General features: G+C 43.8%; 1 protein-coding gene across 1 annotated transcript in view; it reads right to left on the bottom strand.

Annotated features, from left to right (window-relative positions):
- Positions 1–21,451, bottom strand: part of COLEC12 (collectin subfamily member 12) — a 188,057-nt gene that overhangs the window by 33,830 nt on the left and 132,776 nt on the right. Inside the window, exon 3 of the mRNA XM_044920915.1 lies at positions 6,371–6,493. Coding sequence (XP_044776850.1) covers positions 6,371–6,493 — 123 coding nt within the window. The remainder of the gene's footprint in view (positions 1–6,370; positions 6,494–21,451) is intronic.

A 21,451-nucleotide genomic window follows, 5' to 3' on the forward strand; every position in this document is an offset into this window, starting at 1 on the left:
AAAAAAAAAAAAAAAAAAAGAAGATAGTAGGAAGGGAAAAACGAAGGGGGGGAAATCAGAGGGGAAGATGAACCATGAGAGACTATGGACTCTGAGAAACAAACTGAGGGTTCTAGAGGGGAGGGGGGTGGGGGGATGGGTTAGCCTGGTGATGGGTATTAAAGAGGGCATGTATTGAATGGAGCACTGGGTGTTATACGCAAACAATGAATCATGGAACACTACATCAAAAACTGATGATGTAATGTATGGTGATTAACATAACAATAAAATAAATAAATTAATTAATTAAAAAAAAAAAGAAGAGTGTGTTTCTCTGGAAGTGACTCCTGTGAGATCCAACTTCTAGCAGCTTGAGATCAAGTCTGTCTGGGTACCACCAATGGCTTTCTGAAAAGAATGACTTTATTTTTTTTTTTTAAGCATGAATAGATTTTGTATATTAATTGTGAGGTAATGGGGCCAGTTTATTTTTATTCATCAAGTGTCCCACCCATGCATGACTATACGAGAAGATTCTCCTGGCTCCTATGAGGAAGCAGAAGTATGCTCCCATGTTCTCATACAGACATATGACCCAAAGTGAACCAGCCCTGTGGCTCCTAGCACCTTCCCTAGAGAAGCCTGTCATGCTCTCCCCCTTAAGCTTCTAGAGTGTGGCTATAATGAAATGTGTGCATTGCACCAAATGCTCTTTCTCACCCAAGCCCTTCCATGTGCTCTTCTTTCTACCTAGAATGTTCTTCCCTGGACTCTTCACCAAGTTAAGCCCTACTTGCTCCTCAAGACTCGGCTCATCACTTTCTGTGGGTAATTTTTGCTGCGGTGCATCTTGCAGAATTCTCTTGGCAAGCAGTCCTTTCTCTGCTATAGGACTTACTTCACTGTGTGGTCCTGGCTTGTTTACTATTAGATCCTTTAAGGCAGGAAAATTTGCATTCAGTTTTATCTGTAGCTCTTAGTGTGTGGCACTTAGTAGGTGTTCAACACATATTTGTTTATTATGCTATTTACTTACATCAGTGAGAGTCTGCCTGCTGGCTCCTGAGGCCTGTGAAAAACTGGCTGAGCTAGAGGTCATGCAAACATACATCGATACAAACATACATACAAAGACATACAAACCACCCCCTGGGAAGCCTCAGCACTGTCAAGGAGTACAACATCCAGCTGAATTACCACTGCTTTTTTTTTTTTTAAGTGACTATATAGACAAGAGAGGTATGATTATAATAATCTATACCTTAAGACTGTTAGATTGGCATGCACATTTGTAAATCCCCAGAACTTTTGAAGAACACAATGTTTCATCTGCATTTTAGCAAAGTTAAACTTTAAAAAAAAAAAAAAGTATAAAATGTTGATGAGTTAAGATTCAGTTTTGATCCTCAAATCAAAACACATGCCTCAGTCTGTCCTCAAACCACACACAGGATCTTCAGTCCTGCCTTTTTTTTCCCGGAAGCTGAAGAAACTTCTAAATATGCTGACAGGCAGTCATTTTCTACCCTCTCTAATTTTCCTTCCATTTTAGTTTTAAAAAACACAGAACTGTCATGGACTGAGAATTCAGGTTTGTGTAAAGGGAATAAATACATTTGTTAAAGACAAAACAAACATCTGTCAGGTTTCTCTTTGGTGCAGCGAGGCCCCAGCCACAAGTGCTAATGAACTGGTTACATGCACTGGGGCTTGTGCCTCTGCGTTTAAAAATAGGATCTGGGTCTAAAGCTGCAAACTTCAGGGCTGCAAAGCTGGCAGCTTGCTATTGCCTACAAATACTAGGCTGAGGGGCATCCAGAACCAACACTTGCTGAAAGAGCACACAGCATTTTCGTTGGTTCTTACTCTTACCTTATCAGCTCAAGTTGTCAATCAGGAAAACAGTGGCAGAGCCATCCTCCCTTACCCTAGAAACTCCCAGTCTATTGATGCAGACCTCAGTTTGTAGATCCTTCTGATGTGAGGAAGACGAACATGAAACAGAAGAGTTCCTAGCAGTCTGTTTTTTCATGGGCTTCCCTTTATTAGAAACTGTTTCTTGACAGAGAATTTTTCTTCAGAATATCACTGCTTCGGGTATCATGCCCAAAGAGTTGGCCCTCTTCGAGTACCTAAAGCCCAATCCTCTAAAATAATCTGACAATAATACCTTTCCTATAAAAGCCTTTTGGTACCACCCCTTGGCCTGGGCCATTAACCTCCTTCTCCCTTGTCATAATTCCACCCATCCTTCAGGGTCCACTCCAATCTTACCACCCCAACGTGCTAAGCCTTCCCTGACGATTGGATTTCACACACCTATAATAACAGCTCTATTTATCCAGCGCCTACTCTTTAAGAGGTGCACTGCACCATCACCACAGTTAATCCTTAAAACTGCTATTTTACAGATGAAGAAATTGAGGCTCAGAGATGTTCAGTAACTTGCCCAGAGTTACACAGCTTGTAAACGACTAAGTGAGATGGCAGGCCAGGAGAGCTAATTCCAAAACGAATGCTTTCTCTAGAATTCCACATTGCCTCTTATTTAGTACTTCTTTTTCCTCAATATAGTTACCTCCCACAAGAGACATAGCTCATGGTCCAGGCCCTGAGGACAAGGAACGAGAGCAGGGCCAAGAGCTCCTGCCTGGTGCTCACGGGTGTCTGTCCCGGTCCTGAGGGGGAAACACACCCCTGCATGGGTACCTGGGACTTCTGGGAATACCAGCTGCACTCCCCTGGAATGCAATAAAGACATTCCTACCTTGAACACCATTTCAGGTTTCATTACAAAAATATCGAAGATCTGGTTGTTGGGTGTTACCCTGGCTTCTAACAGTCGCCACCAGTGTGATTTGATGCCCGCCAGGAAAGCCTACAGATCCAGATGTCACTGCTACTTTAGCAGAGCTTAGCAGCAAGGTAGACATTCTATGACTAGGAATATTGAGTTAAAGGAGATTCGTCTTGAGAAAGAGTCAGATTTCTGTCTTTCTTCTTTATCCTAATTCCCCTAAGACGGATGCCTGCTAGGCAGGACAGCAGAGTACGATTTTCCTGTTCAGGGAATGTTCTGGAAGAAACATGATCCACTGAACTTAAGACATGGCTTCTGCCATGGAAGCTCCATGACGGAGAATAAAGAGCCCAAGGCAGAGAATGCCCCAAGCCGGAACAGTCCAAGAACATGGTTTCTGTAAAGCAGCTGATGAGCCTCAGGGTCGCAGCCACTGTATAGCCCTGTGTGGGTGACTCAGCCATTCCCTGCCTTGTGCAGCAAATTCTCTAGAAGGAACTTCGGTTATATCCTAACTCATGGTTGTGTAAGTGACATGAAAGGAGAAGTAAAAAACTGTTCTGAGAAGAACAGTATGGAGTTGCCTTTGCCAACTCCGATACATAAAGCAGTTTCTATTTTATTTCCTAACTTCTCCTTCAGAGAAGTATCTCCTTTCACTGAATATTCTTTTTCTTCCTTTCTTTTTTGAAGTGGAGATAGTTTCTCTAGACTTCAAAGGGAGATGTGGGAAAGGAGAACTAGGTCTTATCTTTCTCCCTCTTCCAGTGTGGGGTCACTAGAATCTTATCAGCAAGAGAGAAGAATTGCTGTACAAGTAAAAAGAAAACACATCTGGAAAATATCCACATTTTAGTTCATTAAGACTATGTTTGGAAACCAAAACTGCATGTTGTATTATCTTATATTTGTCAGTAGACGCCTGAGGGATGGGGGCCCCTGAGGAGGGAAAAGGGGCAAGACCATCATCTCGCATCCACTTGTACTTGCTCCCTCAGTGTCTCCCTGCTTCATCCTGGACAGATTACACCCACAGAGCAGGACATGCCGACCTTCAGGATCTTAGACTTCTAGGTAGGGCTCTGAGTGGTAACAATGCCTTAGGTGCAGAATGGCTTGGAGGTCCCTGGACATTGATTGATCATCTTTACAGAAGTCGGCCCTCATCTACAATCCATCCATCCATCCATCCATCCATCCATCCATCCATCCATCCTCCCTCTCATTAATTTATCCAGTAACTTTACTTGGTGCCTAATAAGTACCATGAGGCTAGATGCTAGTGGGAGATACAACAAACTAAAGATAGGAGTCTCTTGTCTTCACGGAACTCAGAGTTTGGGTGGTGAGACAGACAAGCCCACTGGCCATAATGATAGAGTATGACAGGGGCTAAGAGTAAATAGGGGAGTGCTATGGGAACAAACAGGAGGGCCAACTCAGCCTTCAGGGGCTTCTTGCAGGTTGTGGGTCTAAGTGAGACATGAAGGGAAAGGAGCCTTTTAGGTGGAGAGCAGAGAAAAGGTGTTCCCAGCAAATGGACCAGCCCGTGCACAACATGCCAGAGCTGAGAAGGGTTTTCTAGTGTCATTAAAAAGGAAGGAAATATCTATACTTGAAAAACAAACAAACAAAAAAACCCCTCTCCTTTGGAACTTTCTGTGTAATTCTAAAGGCACAAAGATCCTAGATCTTATTTCTTTGCAGAGGTAAAAATTACAAAATACCATATGGTGGTATGCTCTTCAAACCTCTGTCAACTCTTTCAGTAGTTAAGTGTTTGCTTTCATGATATCACACAGTACTGAGCCCTAAAGGTACTTATTAAACAGCTGTTTGATTCCAACCTTCTCCTTTATCTGGGTTTCCTGAGAAAAGTCAAGGAGAAGAGAGTAGTGACCTAAACAACCTGGTAAAGGAGGAGAGTCAGTCTGAATTACCCAGGACATAAAAGACCCTCCTTTTCCCCACTAGGCTCGCTCCCGCACCCCTTGTCCTGCCTTGCCACAATTTAATAATCTTTCTTGATGCTTACTTTGTTAATCCTAGTTTGGATTAACTAATCACAAATGTATAGAACTACCTGGTAACTTTCCAGATTTCCATTGCTCAAATTCATCAGTCAACACCCTACAGGATGCACACAAATTTACATGTGTGTGGCCTCAGAGATGGGACTTTTAAGTCTCAACTATACTGAGTATTTTTAACATTTTGCCATTCTACTGGCTACAGCTGTATAAATGCAGTTATGAGGAAGCAAGAAACATAGAAATATAGCCGCTATCTACTAGGACCAACTACTGGACAGGCGGTTCAATGACATCATCTTTGCTCATCCCAATCACCTTGAAAAGTGGTATTATTAATTGCCACTTTAAGAAACAGGAAACTCAAAGAGGGTATGATTCATACCCAGGTTACACAGCCATGTGGAGGACTTAGCATGATGCCTAGCATGTCAGCAAACATTTAATAAACATTCACAATTGTATTACAAATGGCAGAATCAAGAGTGAGCTTGGATCATCTGGCTCCAAAGCCCATTCTCATTTCAAGACATTGGGTTTCCTCAGGAAACCTCTAGATGCTGGGAGAGAGGAGAGAGGAGTTACAGGTTGGAGGGAATTCACTTTGAATCTTTCTCTCCCCAAGGGGAGAAAGTCTATGAGCCAAGAAACAGAGAAGGGAACACGTGGGAATTCTCCACTGTTAATCTGTCAGTTCTGAGGGAAGGCAGCCGGGATGGTTGCTGAGTGAAGGTTTTGAAGATCAGCAGCCCCCACATCTGCCTCTTGCTGAAACCAGACGACATGTCTGTGTCATGTGTCTTTGCTGGGAAAGCTTCCATGGCTGTTTTCTATAAAAAGGTTTATGCAGCTTGTGATTCTGAGTCATGACACCTACCTGTGGTGTCTGGAACGGGTGTGGTGGTGGGGAGGGGAAGGGCAAACCCACTTTGTCTGCAAGTCTGAAGGATTTAGGCCAAAATCTTCCACTGACCTTAAACCAGACAAACTGGAGGGATACCTAACATCCCATAAAATATTGTTGGGGTGGCAGCGCTCCCTCTATGTTTAACTTCTACAGGACAATATTTTTATGGCGTTATATAAACAACAGTGGTCACAGTAAATGTGCTGAAGAGGAAAAAAGGGAACTAGCTGCCCAGTCCCTGGGGTGACGTAAGTCGTATCTCTGGAGATCTTGTGTTTGGCTTACCCTCGGTCAGTATAATTTTCCTGTGTACTGACTCCAGGGTTTCCACAGGACCTCTTAGAGATAAGATGAAAAAAGATTGAGGAAGAGGGTGGAGCTAGAAACAGGTAGGAAAACACAACAGTGAGGAAAAATCTTTATAACTCATAGAGGACCTTTATGGTTGTTGAAATGCATCAAAAGGACTCAGATCCCACAGCGACAAGAAGCTCAAGACAACAAAGTTTATGATGTTGCTTACTTGTGCATTTGAGTTGTATTAATGAGACACTTCATACTTGAAAACATGTTGCTGTTTTTTTTTTTTTTCATGTTTAAATTAATAAAGGGAAACCTGCCATTTGGAAAGAAAAAGGAAAGAGTACTTACCTTTGTATCCCAAAATGGCTACTGTGATTGTTAGCAAGGCACACAAAATGTATAATAATATGATAGAAAACTTCAGTGCCCAGTTATTTTTACATTTGGTACATTGTGTTCCTTCCTGAATACCTGTAAGAGAAGTCAAATTTTAATAATAGTAACCAGAGATATCATTTTGAAAAGTATCTTTCTGCATGTTGCTTCAAATACTATGATGAAGAGTAATTTTTACATATGCCTTCCTATAGGATGAGTAGTATTTTATAAACATACCACTTTAGCAACATAAGCACTTTAAATATTGCCATTATGTTGTAATTTAACGTTGTTGTATTTAATAATGACTTGGAAAAAGCACATAACTTTGTCTCAGAATAATTTAAAATCCATTATAATTAGCATTTCACTAAAAATCTCTACATGGCAAAAGATTTTAAACACCCAAATGTACTTGTTTCAGCTCTTATTGGACCTATGGCAATTCAAACACAGCCAACCAGAAAAACTGCGAACTGTCCCTTGATGTTTGTTTCAGCAGTGTGCTTGAGCTAGTTCTCACTGGCTTACAAGAGTCAACTGTCAAATTTGTAGGAATTTGGGGAGCTGGTTGTTAAGCTGTTGGAAGCCTGAAATCAGCCCCGGAGGGAGTATTTGCACCATGGAAATTGGTGACCACCACAGACTCTGACAGCCCCCCCCCCCCCCCCCCCACTGTTTTACCATGTCACTGGCTGTAACACACTAACCTATAGCAGAAAATATAGGTAATTTTATGATTAAAATGTTCAATATATAACCATTTTTGTACATTATATGTATATAGAAAACAGACGCTGACCCTTAAGTTATCACAGTGATTTGAGTAACAATGAGGAAACTAAAAAAAAAAAACAAAACACATTTTTGTTGAGAGGAAGTAAATTTTGACCACTCACTGTTCAACTTTTTGAAAAACATTCTAGTCTAAGCGGTAAACCACCATCACTTCTGCAAGTGACTCCAAAAACTAACCTATAAAAAGGGAACTTTCCATCGGATTGATTAGAAACACAGGAGACCAAGACTGTGGGCATTTTAATGTGAAAATCACATTGTAAGGAATATCGGGAGATCCCTTGTTTTCCTATCTGCATCTTTCTAATAGCATCTCACAGGAGCAACAGTACATAAAGGACTGGTCTCCTATAATTGTGCTCAATAACTTTTGATGGGTAAGTCGTGAGGATTAAGCTACAGCCAAAGTTCCCCCCTTTTGGTCTGTAATTTTACGCATGGTGCCCTTCTTTAGTGAAAAGAGTTCTTCAGCTGTGTTTAATGCAAAATGATGAGAGAAACAGCATAGAACAATGACTCCAATTTAACTTTCAGGGTTTAACCAATCCCTCTGGTGTTCTGTGCTACAGACTCAAGGGGAGGGGGTTCGATCCATCTGTTCCATGACTTAAGCAGGGATTCTCAAACTCTGGGGTGCGTCGGACTTGTCAGAACAAAGCCTTTCTAATTCAGGAGGTCTGGGAAGGTGCCTGAGAATGTGAATTTCTAACAAGTTCCCAGGGGATGCAGACACTGCTAGTTTGGCCGCCATGCTTTAGAACAGTTCTTCTCAAACTGTAAAGTGCTTACAAAACACACTGTCAAATGCAGATTTCTGATTTAGTAGGTGTGAGGTAGGAGCTAAGATTCTGCATCTCTCACAAGGTCCAGAAGATGCTTAATTGGAGAAATACATTTTGAGGACCTAAGGATCATGCTGGATCAACCTTTGGTTAGCCAACCCTCTGAAGGTGAAGCTATAAAATCCAACTCAAACAGACGAAGAGTAAATCAACTTCTCAGTATCAGTTTTCCCATTTCTTTTACCATGTTTCCTTTCCATCCTCCTTTAATCGACCCCTGGATGTCTCAGCACCACCCCTCCTATCCAATACTGGCCTCGGTACCACCCCCGCCAAACCAAAACTCCAACTTCCACCAACGTCCATGTTTCCATCCAACCTAAATACTACCACTATCCCAATCCCCCACTCAAAGACACCTTTGAGTCTTCTCATATATTCTTTAATTCACTCAGTTGCCAGGCCCTGCTAATCTTCCCATGGGACATTTTTATCACTCATCTCATCTGTAGGTTATTGCTGTTCATTTACTGCCCACGCTGTACCAGATTCTGAGCTAGGTGCTTTCCACACAGCATCTTTAGTCGTAACCACCCTTCAAGGAGGCATGGTAGTGACAGCTGAGATGACATCCCATAGACACCACAGCCAGGATTCAAACCTGGGACTGTCCAACTTCAAGCACCATGCTCTCTCCACTTTGCCATGGTGACTCTCTCTGCTCATCCCTTCCTCTCCACTTCACTGCCATGGTCCTTGTGTGAGACCCTTTCATCTCAGTGGGAGCTTCCTCTTCCACTCCCACTGGAATCCAGCCTCACCCTGGACTCAGATACTGCTATCCTCATGACAATGCCAAAGAGGAAAAAAAACAAAAACACTTCAACAGCTCCTCCTTAAATAAAGGATGAATGAACACACATACCCATCAGCTCTTAGACTCTCTACAATCTGGCAGCTTAAAATGAAACAAATACCCCTTACATCAGTCAGAGTGAAAATAGTTTTGGAACTAGGAAAAGGGGGAAGTGTAAGTAGACCCACAAACATGCCACACCTCATGTCCAGAGCCCATAAAACTTGCTTTGGTGGCAACTGTAAGCACAGAAGGATGATAGACACAGCGATGTCGGACTGACCTCCCTTGGAAAGACTGGATGACGCTTTTGTGACTGATGGGGAGTTTCATTCCTTTGGATTTTAGGACGGTGGTGGATGAGCTCTTTATGTCTCTCTAGGGCGATTTCTTGCATTCTATTAGCAGAGCCATTCCATTAGAAGATTTGGTCACAGGGGAGGTTAGGGTAGATAAGAGAATCTAGGGTGAGAAAGTTGCTTAGAGGTCATCTGGTCAAGTGTCATTGTGTTATTGATGGGGAAAGTGAGGTCAAGGAGGCAAAGCAAATCTGAAGCCACGCATGCGCACTCTCAGGGTGAGGGTCCTTCCCTCCCGCTCTGCCCATCTGTGCTGCTGCTGTGTTTGCTGCCGGACCTCCTGGGCATGTGATCTTCAAGCAGATTGCTCCCAGACAGTTGTCACTGGTTCATATTCTGAAGAGCAAGGTCACTTCCTCACGATGTGCCCTTCTTGCTGCTGACTGTATCAAGCATTTAATCAATATCAGATGGCACCGCCTGGCCTCCCTTTCCACTTGACACACGTTCTGTGTCTTGTTTTTTCTCTCCCCAGAGACTTATTTTTAATAAGAATTTTGTTTTATCGTTCCCTCTCTGCCCTCCGCTGGGAGGACATCTGGCCAAACATACAGATGCCTACTACAAAGAGACCCTGCTGGCTCACGAAGCTGGGGGACCCCCTCCTCCTTGAACCAAGATGGTCACAGAAAACATCCAAGAGAGATATCCCCCTGTTACCAGCCTTTGTACTGTTTGTTTTCTCAGCATTACTTTCCAGAGACTGGGGGCTTTGTTCCTGTTGGAGGGGGTGGGGGTGGTGGGAAAGGCAAGGGAATCAACCTGCAGAGTGCTGCAGATAAGACATTCTAGCTCAGGAAGTGAAGCCATCTTGCCCCTTACCGCCGGGAGACAGCGTATTGAAAATCCTGGCCCAAACAGCACATTTGCAATTCAGCATGCCACAGACAGAACACGCCTGAAGGATCCCTGCGTTTCCATTGGTTATCCCTCTTCAATGAGCTCCCGCTGAACTTGATTCTTGGCTCATGTTTTAAATGTATTTTCCAGTGTCCAAGTCTTTATTATGCAAAAAAAAAAAAAAAAAAAAAAAAAGAAAGTTTGGGGGCCCAGTGAAATCAGAATCACTCTGGTCAACTCCTTGGGCATTCCACGGAAGTTCAGGATAGGCTGACAATTTGGTCCACAGGGCCCAAACTCAAAGTTCCCCGGGTTGCCCTGTTTCCAATAACATATGTTTAGAGTAAGAAGAGTGGGGGCCGGGTGGGGCCGCCGATCAGGGGGCGGCCGTTAGCTGGTTGGAGAGAATAATTGGAACACTGCAGGAATGACAGTGCAAAGGGCCAGAAGAATTCACCAGCAGAGAATTCCTTTCTGCTGTGGTTCTCCATGAAGAGCCCTCCCAAGCGCTGTGGTCCAGGCTCTGATCCAGTCTGTTTTTCCAATCTTTTTTGCAGAACAAAAGAGTCTCCTTCATTCACTATCTCATTTTTCTGCCATCACTGAAGGATGGCTTGTCTTTTGAAATGGACTCATGCTGATCAATCCCCTTCCCTGTCAGGTGAAGCCTGGCACTGTGGGCAAGTGTGGGACATTCCTGGTCTGTCTTAATTATCACAAGTGTCTACAGAGCTCGGTGGTGTTGCTGTAAAGATCATGTTACCAGAGAGAAGCTTCAAAAAGCTGGTGGGTTGCAAAATCCAGAAAACCACAGGTCTTGATCTAAGATTTACAGTGACCTTTTCATGTGGTTTTTTTATAGTTATTAATCTACTGCCTGGTGGCATATATTCCCATAAGCCCACAAGAATGATTTGGCTCTAACAGTAAAACTGATGATTCAAATAAATTCCTATAATTAAAATGCCCTCAAAAGCAACAAAACAGTACAAGTTAACATCTAGTTATTTGGATGTTATGTAATATCACTAGAACAAAAGTTAAATATATAAAACACTTTACCCCACAAATAATTAATTATTCCTTATTTATAAAAGGCCATTTACTAAATAACAGAATATGGATTTAGTTAGCAACAAATTTTTTTTATTAATGAGTAATTTAGTTCCCCCAATATAAATCTCAGCCTTGGACACCTTATTACACCATGTTTCCTAAACGATGTGGAGAAGCATGAAAACAGAAGCAGGGTAAGACTTGGGAATGAAATAACTTTGTGCACAAAATAAATGAAGCCTCAGAGCATCCCTGTATTCATAAGTGTATTCAAACCAGGAAAATTATTTAGAAGAGAGTTTTAGGAGTCTGAAATCTTCAGCACTCATTCTGAGCTTATATTAATATTCTGTACAGTCAACAAGGGTATAGTTTTTTTTTTTTATTAAAACATTTATATATGGCAGTCAGCTCTGGTTTGGGTTTAATGTTAAGACTATGTGTGATTTGTTTAAAATTTACCATTTATACCCTGCCTACTAAAAAAGAACTGTAGGCAAAAGCCAGATATAATGAGCCACTCAGAATATATAGCGCCTGCTAGAATATATAGTGTCTCAACAGACCATAATTATTTTCTCTTTGTGGTTTTTATAAGAAGAAATCCTTTATTATATGAACTGTACACAAATGCTTTCAATTCTGAGGAAAGGAGTCCTCGTTCATCGGAGAGCTCAAGCATCACATCTCCAACATTTGTCTCTCCTTGCTGGCCCCCTTCCTCTTGGCTCTATTCCTATTCATTTTATTCTAGGGACACAGCGTGAACTGTCAACAATCCTGATGATACATTTCAGCAGCCCTGACTACTTCATTATCTGGCACTACCAAACAATGTCCTTCTGTGATTAGGCACTGAGTCTTTTAATGAAAAGGACTTATGAAAATGTAGCTCCAGCTCGGGCCATCAGAGTCTGTTGTATAATTGAGCTGGACACGTACATTGCACAGGTATTTGGAGGAAGGCCACTGGACCATTTGTTTAGTGGGTGAGAGTTTGCCATCACCGCTAACGCAAAGAAGAACTGTTGAGGATGGCTGCTAGTCCTGAGACCCCCATAGGTGCCAGGCACCCTCTTCTGGTTACTTACAGTGCCTTTAACGATTCTGCAAAGTAGGAATTCTGGACCTAAGTTTATAGGGTTTAGGAAAGTGCCCGTCAAAGAGGTTGACTATCCAAGCCAGTAAGTGGCTGAGCTGTAAGATGAACTTGGGGTTATCACATGCTGCTTCTCCAAGCTTACTGACTTCCAGAAGTGGAAAGCAAAACAAAGTGAGATTAAGGATGCCTAAAAAGATAAACTGCAGAAAGCTGACAGGTTAGACTTCTAGAAGTATTCTGTCAAAACAAAGGGGTCCAGAACCATCTTTTCAAACATTGATAGAAGATGCCTTTCTCAGAAATGAGCAGTAAAATTCAGTCTCCAGTAAGTTAACTATTACAGGCCTGGGGCTTCTACAGGCTGTAATTTCTGACTATTCTGTGGTGACATACTGAGCAGCAAGTTAATTCCACCCTAAATAAATGCTCATTATCTCTGTGAGAGGTCAGGATTGTCTTGAAGGTTGGTTGGTAAGGTCTGTTAGCCCTTCAGGGGAATCATCCCCCATTCGCGATGGAATTTTTGGAATGGGGTGGGCTGGGAAGAGAACGTAGCTTTATAATTTCAAGGCAAACTATGAGACATGCAGGGGGCTTGCACAGTTTAAGTCTGACACCAAAACAAGTTGGTTGCTCCTACTGAGTTTTCTTCTGGGCTTCTAGTACATGACATAGTAGCCACCAAAGCCAGTGTCCAATGGCTCATTCATCCATGGATGGTCGTCCGTACCTCCAGAGGTTGGGTGAGATAAGATAGTGGAAAGAAGGCAGTGAAAGGAGGATTTATTAAGTGGTGATTAAAAAAATTAATTTATCTCTAGCCTCTTATCCCCCTCAAACAAAAAATCTGCCTGGAGTACATTGGCAAAACCCTTTTACAAATACCAGCTTGAGCCCATGTTTCAGAAATCTGTGGTAATTCTCCACTGCCATAGTAAGTCCCAGGTGGCTCAAAGTAGATTCCAAGATGCACACCAGTTAGCATCCTCTAACCAAGCAGGTTCAAAGAACCTCAGGGCTAGGAAGAGAATCAGCTGTCATCTTGGCCAACATCCATCTTACAGTGAGGAAACTACAGTTCAGTGAACTCCATTGTCTTCCCCACTCACACGTGAGCCAGCCCTGGCTTTAGGCTTCAGGTTTCCCAATTCTCCTCTGGAATTCTAATTTAGCTCCCCAAACCCTGCCCACTTCACCATGCTTCTTTCTTGGTACATCCCATTATTCATTTATTCAAGAAATAAGTATGGAGGGGCGCCTAGTGGCTCAGTCGGTTAACCGCCTGCCTTCGGCTCAGGTCATGGTCCCAGGGTTCTAGGATCGAGCCCCGCATCGGGCTCCCTGCTTGGAGGGGAGCCTGCTTCTTCCTCTCCTTCTGTTGCTCCCCCTGCTTGTGCTCTCTCTCTCTGTGTCAAAATAAATATATAAAATTTTAAAAAAAGAGAAATAAGTATGGAGCACCTACTATGTACGAGGCACTGGGTGTAACGGTCAACAAAACAGACAACAATCTTGGCTCCTATGGAAATTATACTCCGGTAGGAGGCTACGGTAAGGTGTTAGGTGGTGATAAGCACTTTGGAGAAAAATAAAGCCAGGAATGGGCAAAGGGCATGTGGGAGAGGAGGTGGATGGCAATTTAAATCAGGGGGTCAGAGAAGGCTTCAGCGAGTACACGGAAGCAAAAGCTTGGGGGAGTGTGGGAAAGAGCACCAGGGTACCCATGCAGAGCTCATGCTGCACCCCCTAAAGATCTGCTTATTCCTTCTCCAGGTCTTGAGATGTGCCCTCCTTCTCCCCACAACACTTCTCCTCTCTACGAAATGACTTCTTTTGAACCTTCACTCACACGTCTCCTCCTCAATGAATCCTTTCCTAATATTAGCCTCGCCCCAAGCCCTCCCGGGCTTGAACCCCTTTAGTACCTGTGTGGTTCACACTGCATAAATCTATGCACGTGTGTGTTTTTAAAGGCCATGGCATGGCTAGCACCTCCCGTAGGTGTGGGGATTTTATTTCTCTGTACTACTGCTTTTGCATTTCTCTAAACACACCAGGTAGTTCCAGAACTCCACACGTCAAGCAGTTTAACAAGTACATGGCTGAGGCGTAGATCCTGGCAGTGGGAAACACAGGCTCTGTCACTCCCCTTGGGAAACCCCTCTCCCCCCCTCACCCCATCTCACACAGGTTGGAAGCAGCATGCCTCCCCCAGCTCTCAGGTGCCCGGATCGCATGAACTTCCCTCCCACCTTTGTGTCCAGCTTTCTAGGCGAGAGTGACATACGGATCTGTCTTGTTGGCCAGGGGGTAGCCGTCCTGGGAGAGCAGCTCAGAGGCTTGACAGTCAAAATGCAGACACTTTGGGAGAACCCCTGTCCTCCCAAAACAGTCAGGTACCCACAGCCAGAAAGGAAGAGTTTTCTGCTCACCGCAGGAAGTGGGGAGCGCAGCGGGGTTTACCAACCGAAGGAATGCAAGGTATTCTTTAGACGCCCAGCCCGAAATGAACCCCAAGATCTAAAGCAGCAGGGCAGCATTTCTACGCTTTCTGTCCCTTAGCACTTACAAAACTAAATCCGACAGGGCGAAGATGAGAAATATAAACCCACAATCCAACATCTGCCTTGAGTGTTGTTGCTTTAAAAAGTGTTATTTTAGAGGCAGCTGAGGAGCTGCTATAAGGATGATGGGAACCCCGCTGAGCCGGTTAAGACGGTGTATCTGCTGCTTATCACTGAAACAGTGTTGGGGCACGTGGAAACTATGCTGTGGAGCTGGTGCTGGTATAAAAAAGAGACTAATCCATGCTCTCTCACATACCTACTGGATTTCTTTAAACCAAGAGAACTAATGTTTTGATGGGAAAAAAGGGGCTTCCATGTACATGAAAATATCAATCAGCCTGACAGACATTCCTCATTCCTTTATGAATATGTGGTTTTTTACTTTCTTCAAGTGAAGACTATAGTTGAGGACACTTTTAAATTAAGGGAAAACTGAGCCAAGACAGAAAATGGATTTTACTGTTGGTGTTTTAAAGTAATTATCTGCTCTGCATTGCATGTAGCCTCAGTTCTGAACTGTGATGAGAAATGAGTCAATCAACTTGAAATGACCCAAATGAGGAAACACTGGCAAACAAATAATGAGGGGAATGGGAGGGATCTATTTTAGAGACTATGGCCCAGCCGTGAGAGGAATGAGGTCCCCAGGTTGAAGTGAAGAGCCTCCCGTTCACCAGCTTGTTATTCATACTTGCTGTTAAGTGTGGACAAAGGACAGAGAGAGGAAGAAATGTTTCCATGGGGCAGGATCTGTGGCTGTAGAGGTCAAAGGAATATAAAAATGGAAACCTGATACACAAAAAAGAAGGCATGCAGGGGTGTCTGGGTGGCTCAGTCGTCAAGCATCTGCCCTCGGCTCAGGTCATGATCCCAGGGTCCTGGGATCGAGCCCCGCATCGGGCTCCCTGCTCAGCGGGAAGCCTGCTTCTCCCTCTCCCACTCCCCCTGCTGTGTTCCCTCTCTCGCTGTGTCTCTCTCTGTCAAATAAATAAATAAAATCTTAAAAAAAAAAAGAAGGCATGCAACCGAATTATAATTGAATATAAAGTAAATGGGAAAATGTATGCTTATTAAATTTTCCATTACTTTGTAAAGAATTCAGAGTACAGCGTTAAATTTAGAAAATTATCTAAAACTGAAATAACTAGATAAAAATGGATAAATGCACATATTTGTATAGACACACAGACATATACATAAACAAAGTGATTTTCTTGACAGTAGAGATGTTTCAAAAATGGATTTCTAAGTCACAACTCAAATTCACAATTTCCCATAGATTCCTCAGGGGTGTGCTGGGGCCAACTGACTCTGACTGAGGAGAACCAAGGGCTTGTATCTCTTCACAACTCCATGTTCAGTGACTTTCCATTGGCAGCTTGGAATTGGTCACACTTCCTTTACACCAAAGAAATCAACAAATGCTACAAAATCAGGGCTTTTACCTCCTGGAGGGCTGGTTGTTCAACATCTGCCAGGCCGCTACTCAACTTGATGCAACTGACCCATCACATTTAAACAAATCAAACTGCTCTGTCCATATGGGGCAGTCACTGGAGAAGTTCAGGATCATTAGACAGGGTGAAGGTTATATTGGACCTTTGTTCCTTCTCTCTCCCTACAGGTTACAGAGATCATATGGGCACTCTTATTAGTGATATTTGTGCACATTAGATGTTTTGAATTCAAAACTTCCACGGATATTTAATACATTTCAAATTCATGATCTCTGCAGGGTGTGATCATCTTAGATTCCCAGTGAAACTGACAATGTTCAGGGTTCAGTTCCCACATGTCTGTTAACTTCATACCACGAATACAGGTTTGACTTAACTCTGACCAACCACCCTGAAAGTGAATTTCCCTCTCTCTTGGGAAATGAGGTACAGAAGGACTGGCTTGATCTGTCACCCACGTCAAGTCAGGTGGCAAAGTTACGAGGTGGAGCACAGATGAATCAGCCTAAGGACAGGCAGTGGTGGAGGACACACGCGGATTCAGATGAAGGAATCACTATGGAGGAAGGGATTCCACATGAGAAGCCTCAGTCTGGAGGATATTCTCTTTGCCTCCTAAAATCATGCAGGGATTAAAACCCCAGCTGCCAGGCAGAAAAAGTCCAAGAGTCCAAAGGAGCACAAGACCTCTGAACATTCATGAGATGCACAAATATTTAACAGCAACAACCAGACCCAGAGACAGAAATAGGAAAACATCAGAAATACATCAGCTGAGATGCCAACAGTGGAGGCAAAATACCTTTTGAACTTGACCTCTTGTAGCAAAGAACTGCACAATTTGGTCCAGGCCACATTAGCTCTCGTCAATTATTTAATGGAGATCAGAGATGCAGAAAATATATACACAATTTCACCAATACGAACTTCTTAGTTTATGCTATCACTTAATTGTATTTCATGCTCAAAGAAATGCATCTTATTGCCCAAATGGCCAAACAGCTTCTAATTCGATCTGTAAACTGGTTAAACAGGTGGAAAGAAAAGCTTAGGACAAGTTCTTAACAATGCTGTCCAACCCACATCTAGCTCAGGGTTTTCTCCATTACCCCAGTAAATATGGAATTTGAAATCTGTATCAGAATCACCCACTAGGGAGTCATTCATGTATTTCATTTCTAATTTGTAGCATATATTTGTTTACATTAATTCCTCCTAAGCTGTATATAGTTTAGAACATAGTATGAGTTTATTGCTTATTATTCTTTAAAATATCCTGTGGTTCCCTCCAGTTAAGAAGTATTTGTCTCTCTCTCTCTCTTTTTTTTTAAAGATTTTGTTTATTTGAGAGAGAGCGCACGCACACGAGCAGCGGGAGCAGCAGAGGGAGAGGGAGAAGCAGGCTCCCTGCTGAACAGGGAGGCTGACACAGGAGGAGATCCCAGGACCCCGGGATCATGACCTGAGCCAAAGGCAGACGCTTAAACGACTGAGCCACCCACGTACCCCAAGAAGTATTTGTCTTGAGTGGCCACTACACAATGGGATGCCAGGGATGGGCTCAACTCAGCAGATGAAGGACACACACACCTTCTAGAACAGGGCCCAAAGCAGGGCTCTTCCTTCCTGGGGCAGCAAAACTTCCCCAGGAAGTCTTGGAAGTGTTGGAAAAGCTCTCCTCCTATTGCTGACAGGCCGGCAGTGTGATCTTGCAATCAAAAGACAGTGTTATTTCATTACTTTCACATCATGCAGGGCCCTGAAGAGGAACTAAAAAAGAAGGATTCAGTGATTCACAAAGCATCCATTTCTAAATGAGGAATAAAGTCAAGTCTGGACTTAATAACCGTGGCTACTATGCTGTGTTCCTTCCGGCCAGAAAGCAGCTGCGTTACAACAGCAAGGCTAGTAAAGACAACCAACCACCTGCAAATACAGTCTGCCGGTTGCCCTGAAACAATCCGTCACTTTATACAGCACTTAGGGGAACAACACCTAATAAACAACACCTAGTAAAACACAGGCACATATACTCCAGTAAAAGGAAAAATCCCACTTACAACTGTGGTTATGACAGTGCTTATAAAATTAGAAGCACTAATTTACTAGGGTATACAGAGCCCCCAGTGACTATGTGACTGTAGATTTACTCAGTTGTATCTATGAGACTACGGCCTAGAAGTAAATCTTCTTGGCTTTGAGCTTGGTGGGAAGATCTGACGGCTTCCATACTTGCTCACTTCCCAGACAGACATCATGAGTGGGCACAAATCACCTAAGAGAAATGTTCATTCAAGTGGGGCCGGGAGAGTCAGGGGCTCAGGGAGGGCTCCTTCTTTCAAAGGCTTTGGTTATATAGGCCTTGAGGAGGATGGAAAGGCTCGCAGAGCAGGGGATAGAAATAACCCCCCAGAAAATTCTTTTAGGAGAAGAGTTAAGATTTGTGATTATCTAGAAATAACAGAAGGAAGGGGAAAGCTGTGGCAACAGGGAAAGGAAAATAAACAACAAGAGGCCTTGGGAAAGACACTCTAAGGAAGGTTGCTACCACTGAGTCCTCTGTGTCCCAACCAGCTGGGAGAACCTGAGGTGGAACGTCTGCGCACTGGGACACAGAGAGGACACAGATTATTGGCAACGAACAGCAGGTTCTAGAGAGTAAAGAGAAAACAAACTAGCGCATGAAACAAGCCGTGTAAAATTACCTGGACATCAAGGGCACAATGAAGCAAGTCTGTTAGGTAAAGAAACGAGTACCGATCTCTCTCCTGCTGTTACAATGTGTGATTCTTACTTCCCAGATGGCCAATGCTAAGGCTTGAGATCTAGCTGCACACCTGGTCCTCAGAGCAGGGCAAGACCTCGGCTTCCACTCAACTCTCACCCCACCCCACTGACCCCAGGGCCACGTGCCCTCATGCGGCCCCCAAATTGGGACCCAAACACGGTGGTTCAGCGCACACGCCAGGCACTGCCCATTTAGGGTGCTATGTCAAGACAACGAAAGTGTTCTCTCTTGGTAGATGAAATCCGGAGTTCTTTCTCAGCCTCAATGCCTCTCCCTCCTCCCGCCCTCATGAAACAAAAATAGGTACTACATTGAAGAGACCAAACTGACTTGGCTTATCTTTACTGTGCTATCTCATTTCTAGTAAGTCAAGCACCACGGTTCTGGGTTCCTGCACCACCGCCAGGAACAGATCAGTCAAACCCTTGAATTCGTGCAGGCGTAGGTGCAAAAGAGTTTCCCAGCTGTATCATTCTGTAGGGTGATGCAAGGGTGTACCTCAAACTGCTTTCTGCCAAGGGGACACGTAATGCTGTGACACAGGGAGTATACCAAAGCCTCACAGGGGGTCCAGTTGGCCTGATCCTCCAGCAGGAAAAGGCTCTGGGCAAACAGATTAAACCTCCTCCCATCTTTCCAGGAAACAGAGGACAGCTCTGTAGCAAAAGATAATGAATCCCCAAGAGATTGGTATTGTTATATCATTAGGCACGGAGGCCATCAGACTGAGGTGGCTGGCGTGTCCTGGCGGCCTACATAAACAAACCAAAACCTAAGTCTGTAAATGCCTCTAGGTTACAAAATTGAAACCTAAGGACAACCAACCACAAACAGCCAACTAGGCCTAAGCATTAGCTAATCAATTAATTTCCTTTCCTTGCTATGGGGCACCTTCTCTACAGAAGTCTCTTCCCCTGGCTCCTGTGGGTGGAGCGCTTCTAACTACTTCTGGTTTGTCGCTGTCCCCATTTGAACAGATGTTTGCTTCAACTCTCAACATTTTTAATATGCCTCAGTTTATCTTCTAGTTATATATTCGGGTAGAGAGGAACAGAGACTAGGGTTCCCCTGGCTGAAATGTCACCCGTTTTGGTGGACAGAAACACAGACTGAACCCGAAGCAAGTGTCCTTGTCATAGTTTTCCTTTTTAAAATTTCCATCTTTAGGGGCACCTGGGTGGCTCAGTCGTTACGCGTCTACCTTCGGCTCAGGTCATGATCCCAGGGTCCTGGGATCGAGTCCCACATCGGGCTCCCTGCTCAGCAGGAAGCCTGCTTCTCCCTCTCCCACTCCCCCTGCTTGTGTTTCCTCTCTCGCTGTGTCTCTCTCTGTCAAATAAATAAATAAAATCTTAAAAAAAAAATTTCCATCTTGATCAAAAATGTGAAATTTCTCAAAATAAGCAGCTTCTGTTTCATAATTTGTATGGCGGATCTTCTCTACTTATCAAATATAAGCTTATTGTATTTGATCATGTTTCTGGTGGCCCTACTTTTTCCCCTCCACAGTGATAAACAGGGGGGCCTGTGGATGCTTCTGACCCTGACGTGAGAGGCAGACGTTGCTTCAGTCAGTGAGACTAAACAATGGGGGAAGGGGCAGTGTGGACATATGGAAACAGATTCAGACAGGACCAGAACTATTTCCTTAGCCACAATGATGAAGGGTTTTTACCAGTTCCTTTAGTGAGGAGGAACTGGAACCTGATATCAAAACCCACTCTATGTCCTTTATAGTTTATTGTATATAATTATGTACCATAAACTGTGCAGGGTTTGCATTCCAGAGCGTGGGATCAGTCATTCTCAACAAATCCTTTGGTAACTTCTCTAAGTCCCAGCTAAGAACCCCTTGAGGGCTTCTCTGAACTGGGCCCAGTGGACTAGTGTGCCCCAAGGGGAAGCAGCGACCCACCAAATTCCCCCTTCAGGTATGTCTGCAGACGAGCAGCGACCAACAGATACTCCAGGTGCACACCCTGCGTCCGGTACCAGAACGGGTCCGCATGTGCCAGCATGACTTTAGGAACATCTCTTTCTAGCACTGACTGCTGCAAAGTCACTATGCTTCCCTGTTAAATTGTTCTCTTTGTTCCCCTCTGCAGCTGGGACCTCATCCTGTGTGTGAGCCCTGTTCCACAAAGGACCCGAGGGGATGGGGCGGGGTTGGGGGGGGTGCTTCCAAATACCTAAGGCCTACGTTGTTGTTTTAAACTATTTGGCTCATGTGCATGTCTGTAAAGCATTGCTAAAATTGGAGGTGTTTCAAAGGCAACGAGGAGCATATTAGAATAAGTGATCTAAATACAGCTGGTGGATTCCTAGCAGTTTAGTCACTGGGCAAGAGGAGGCCAAACAGACCTGTGTGATAGCACGCCTGATGTCCTCAAAAATATATTCCATGCCTTCTAAGAGACCACAATTTATCTTTCTATCTTGGAAACCC

Source organism: Neomonachus schauinslandi, chromosome 14 (genome assembly GCF_002201575.2).
Source record: "Neomonachus schauinslandi chromosome 14, ASM220157v2, whole genome shotgun sequence".
Taxonomy (NCBI): domain Eukaryota; kingdom Metazoa; phylum Chordata; class Mammalia; order Carnivora; family Phocidae; genus Neomonachus; species Neomonachus schauinslandi.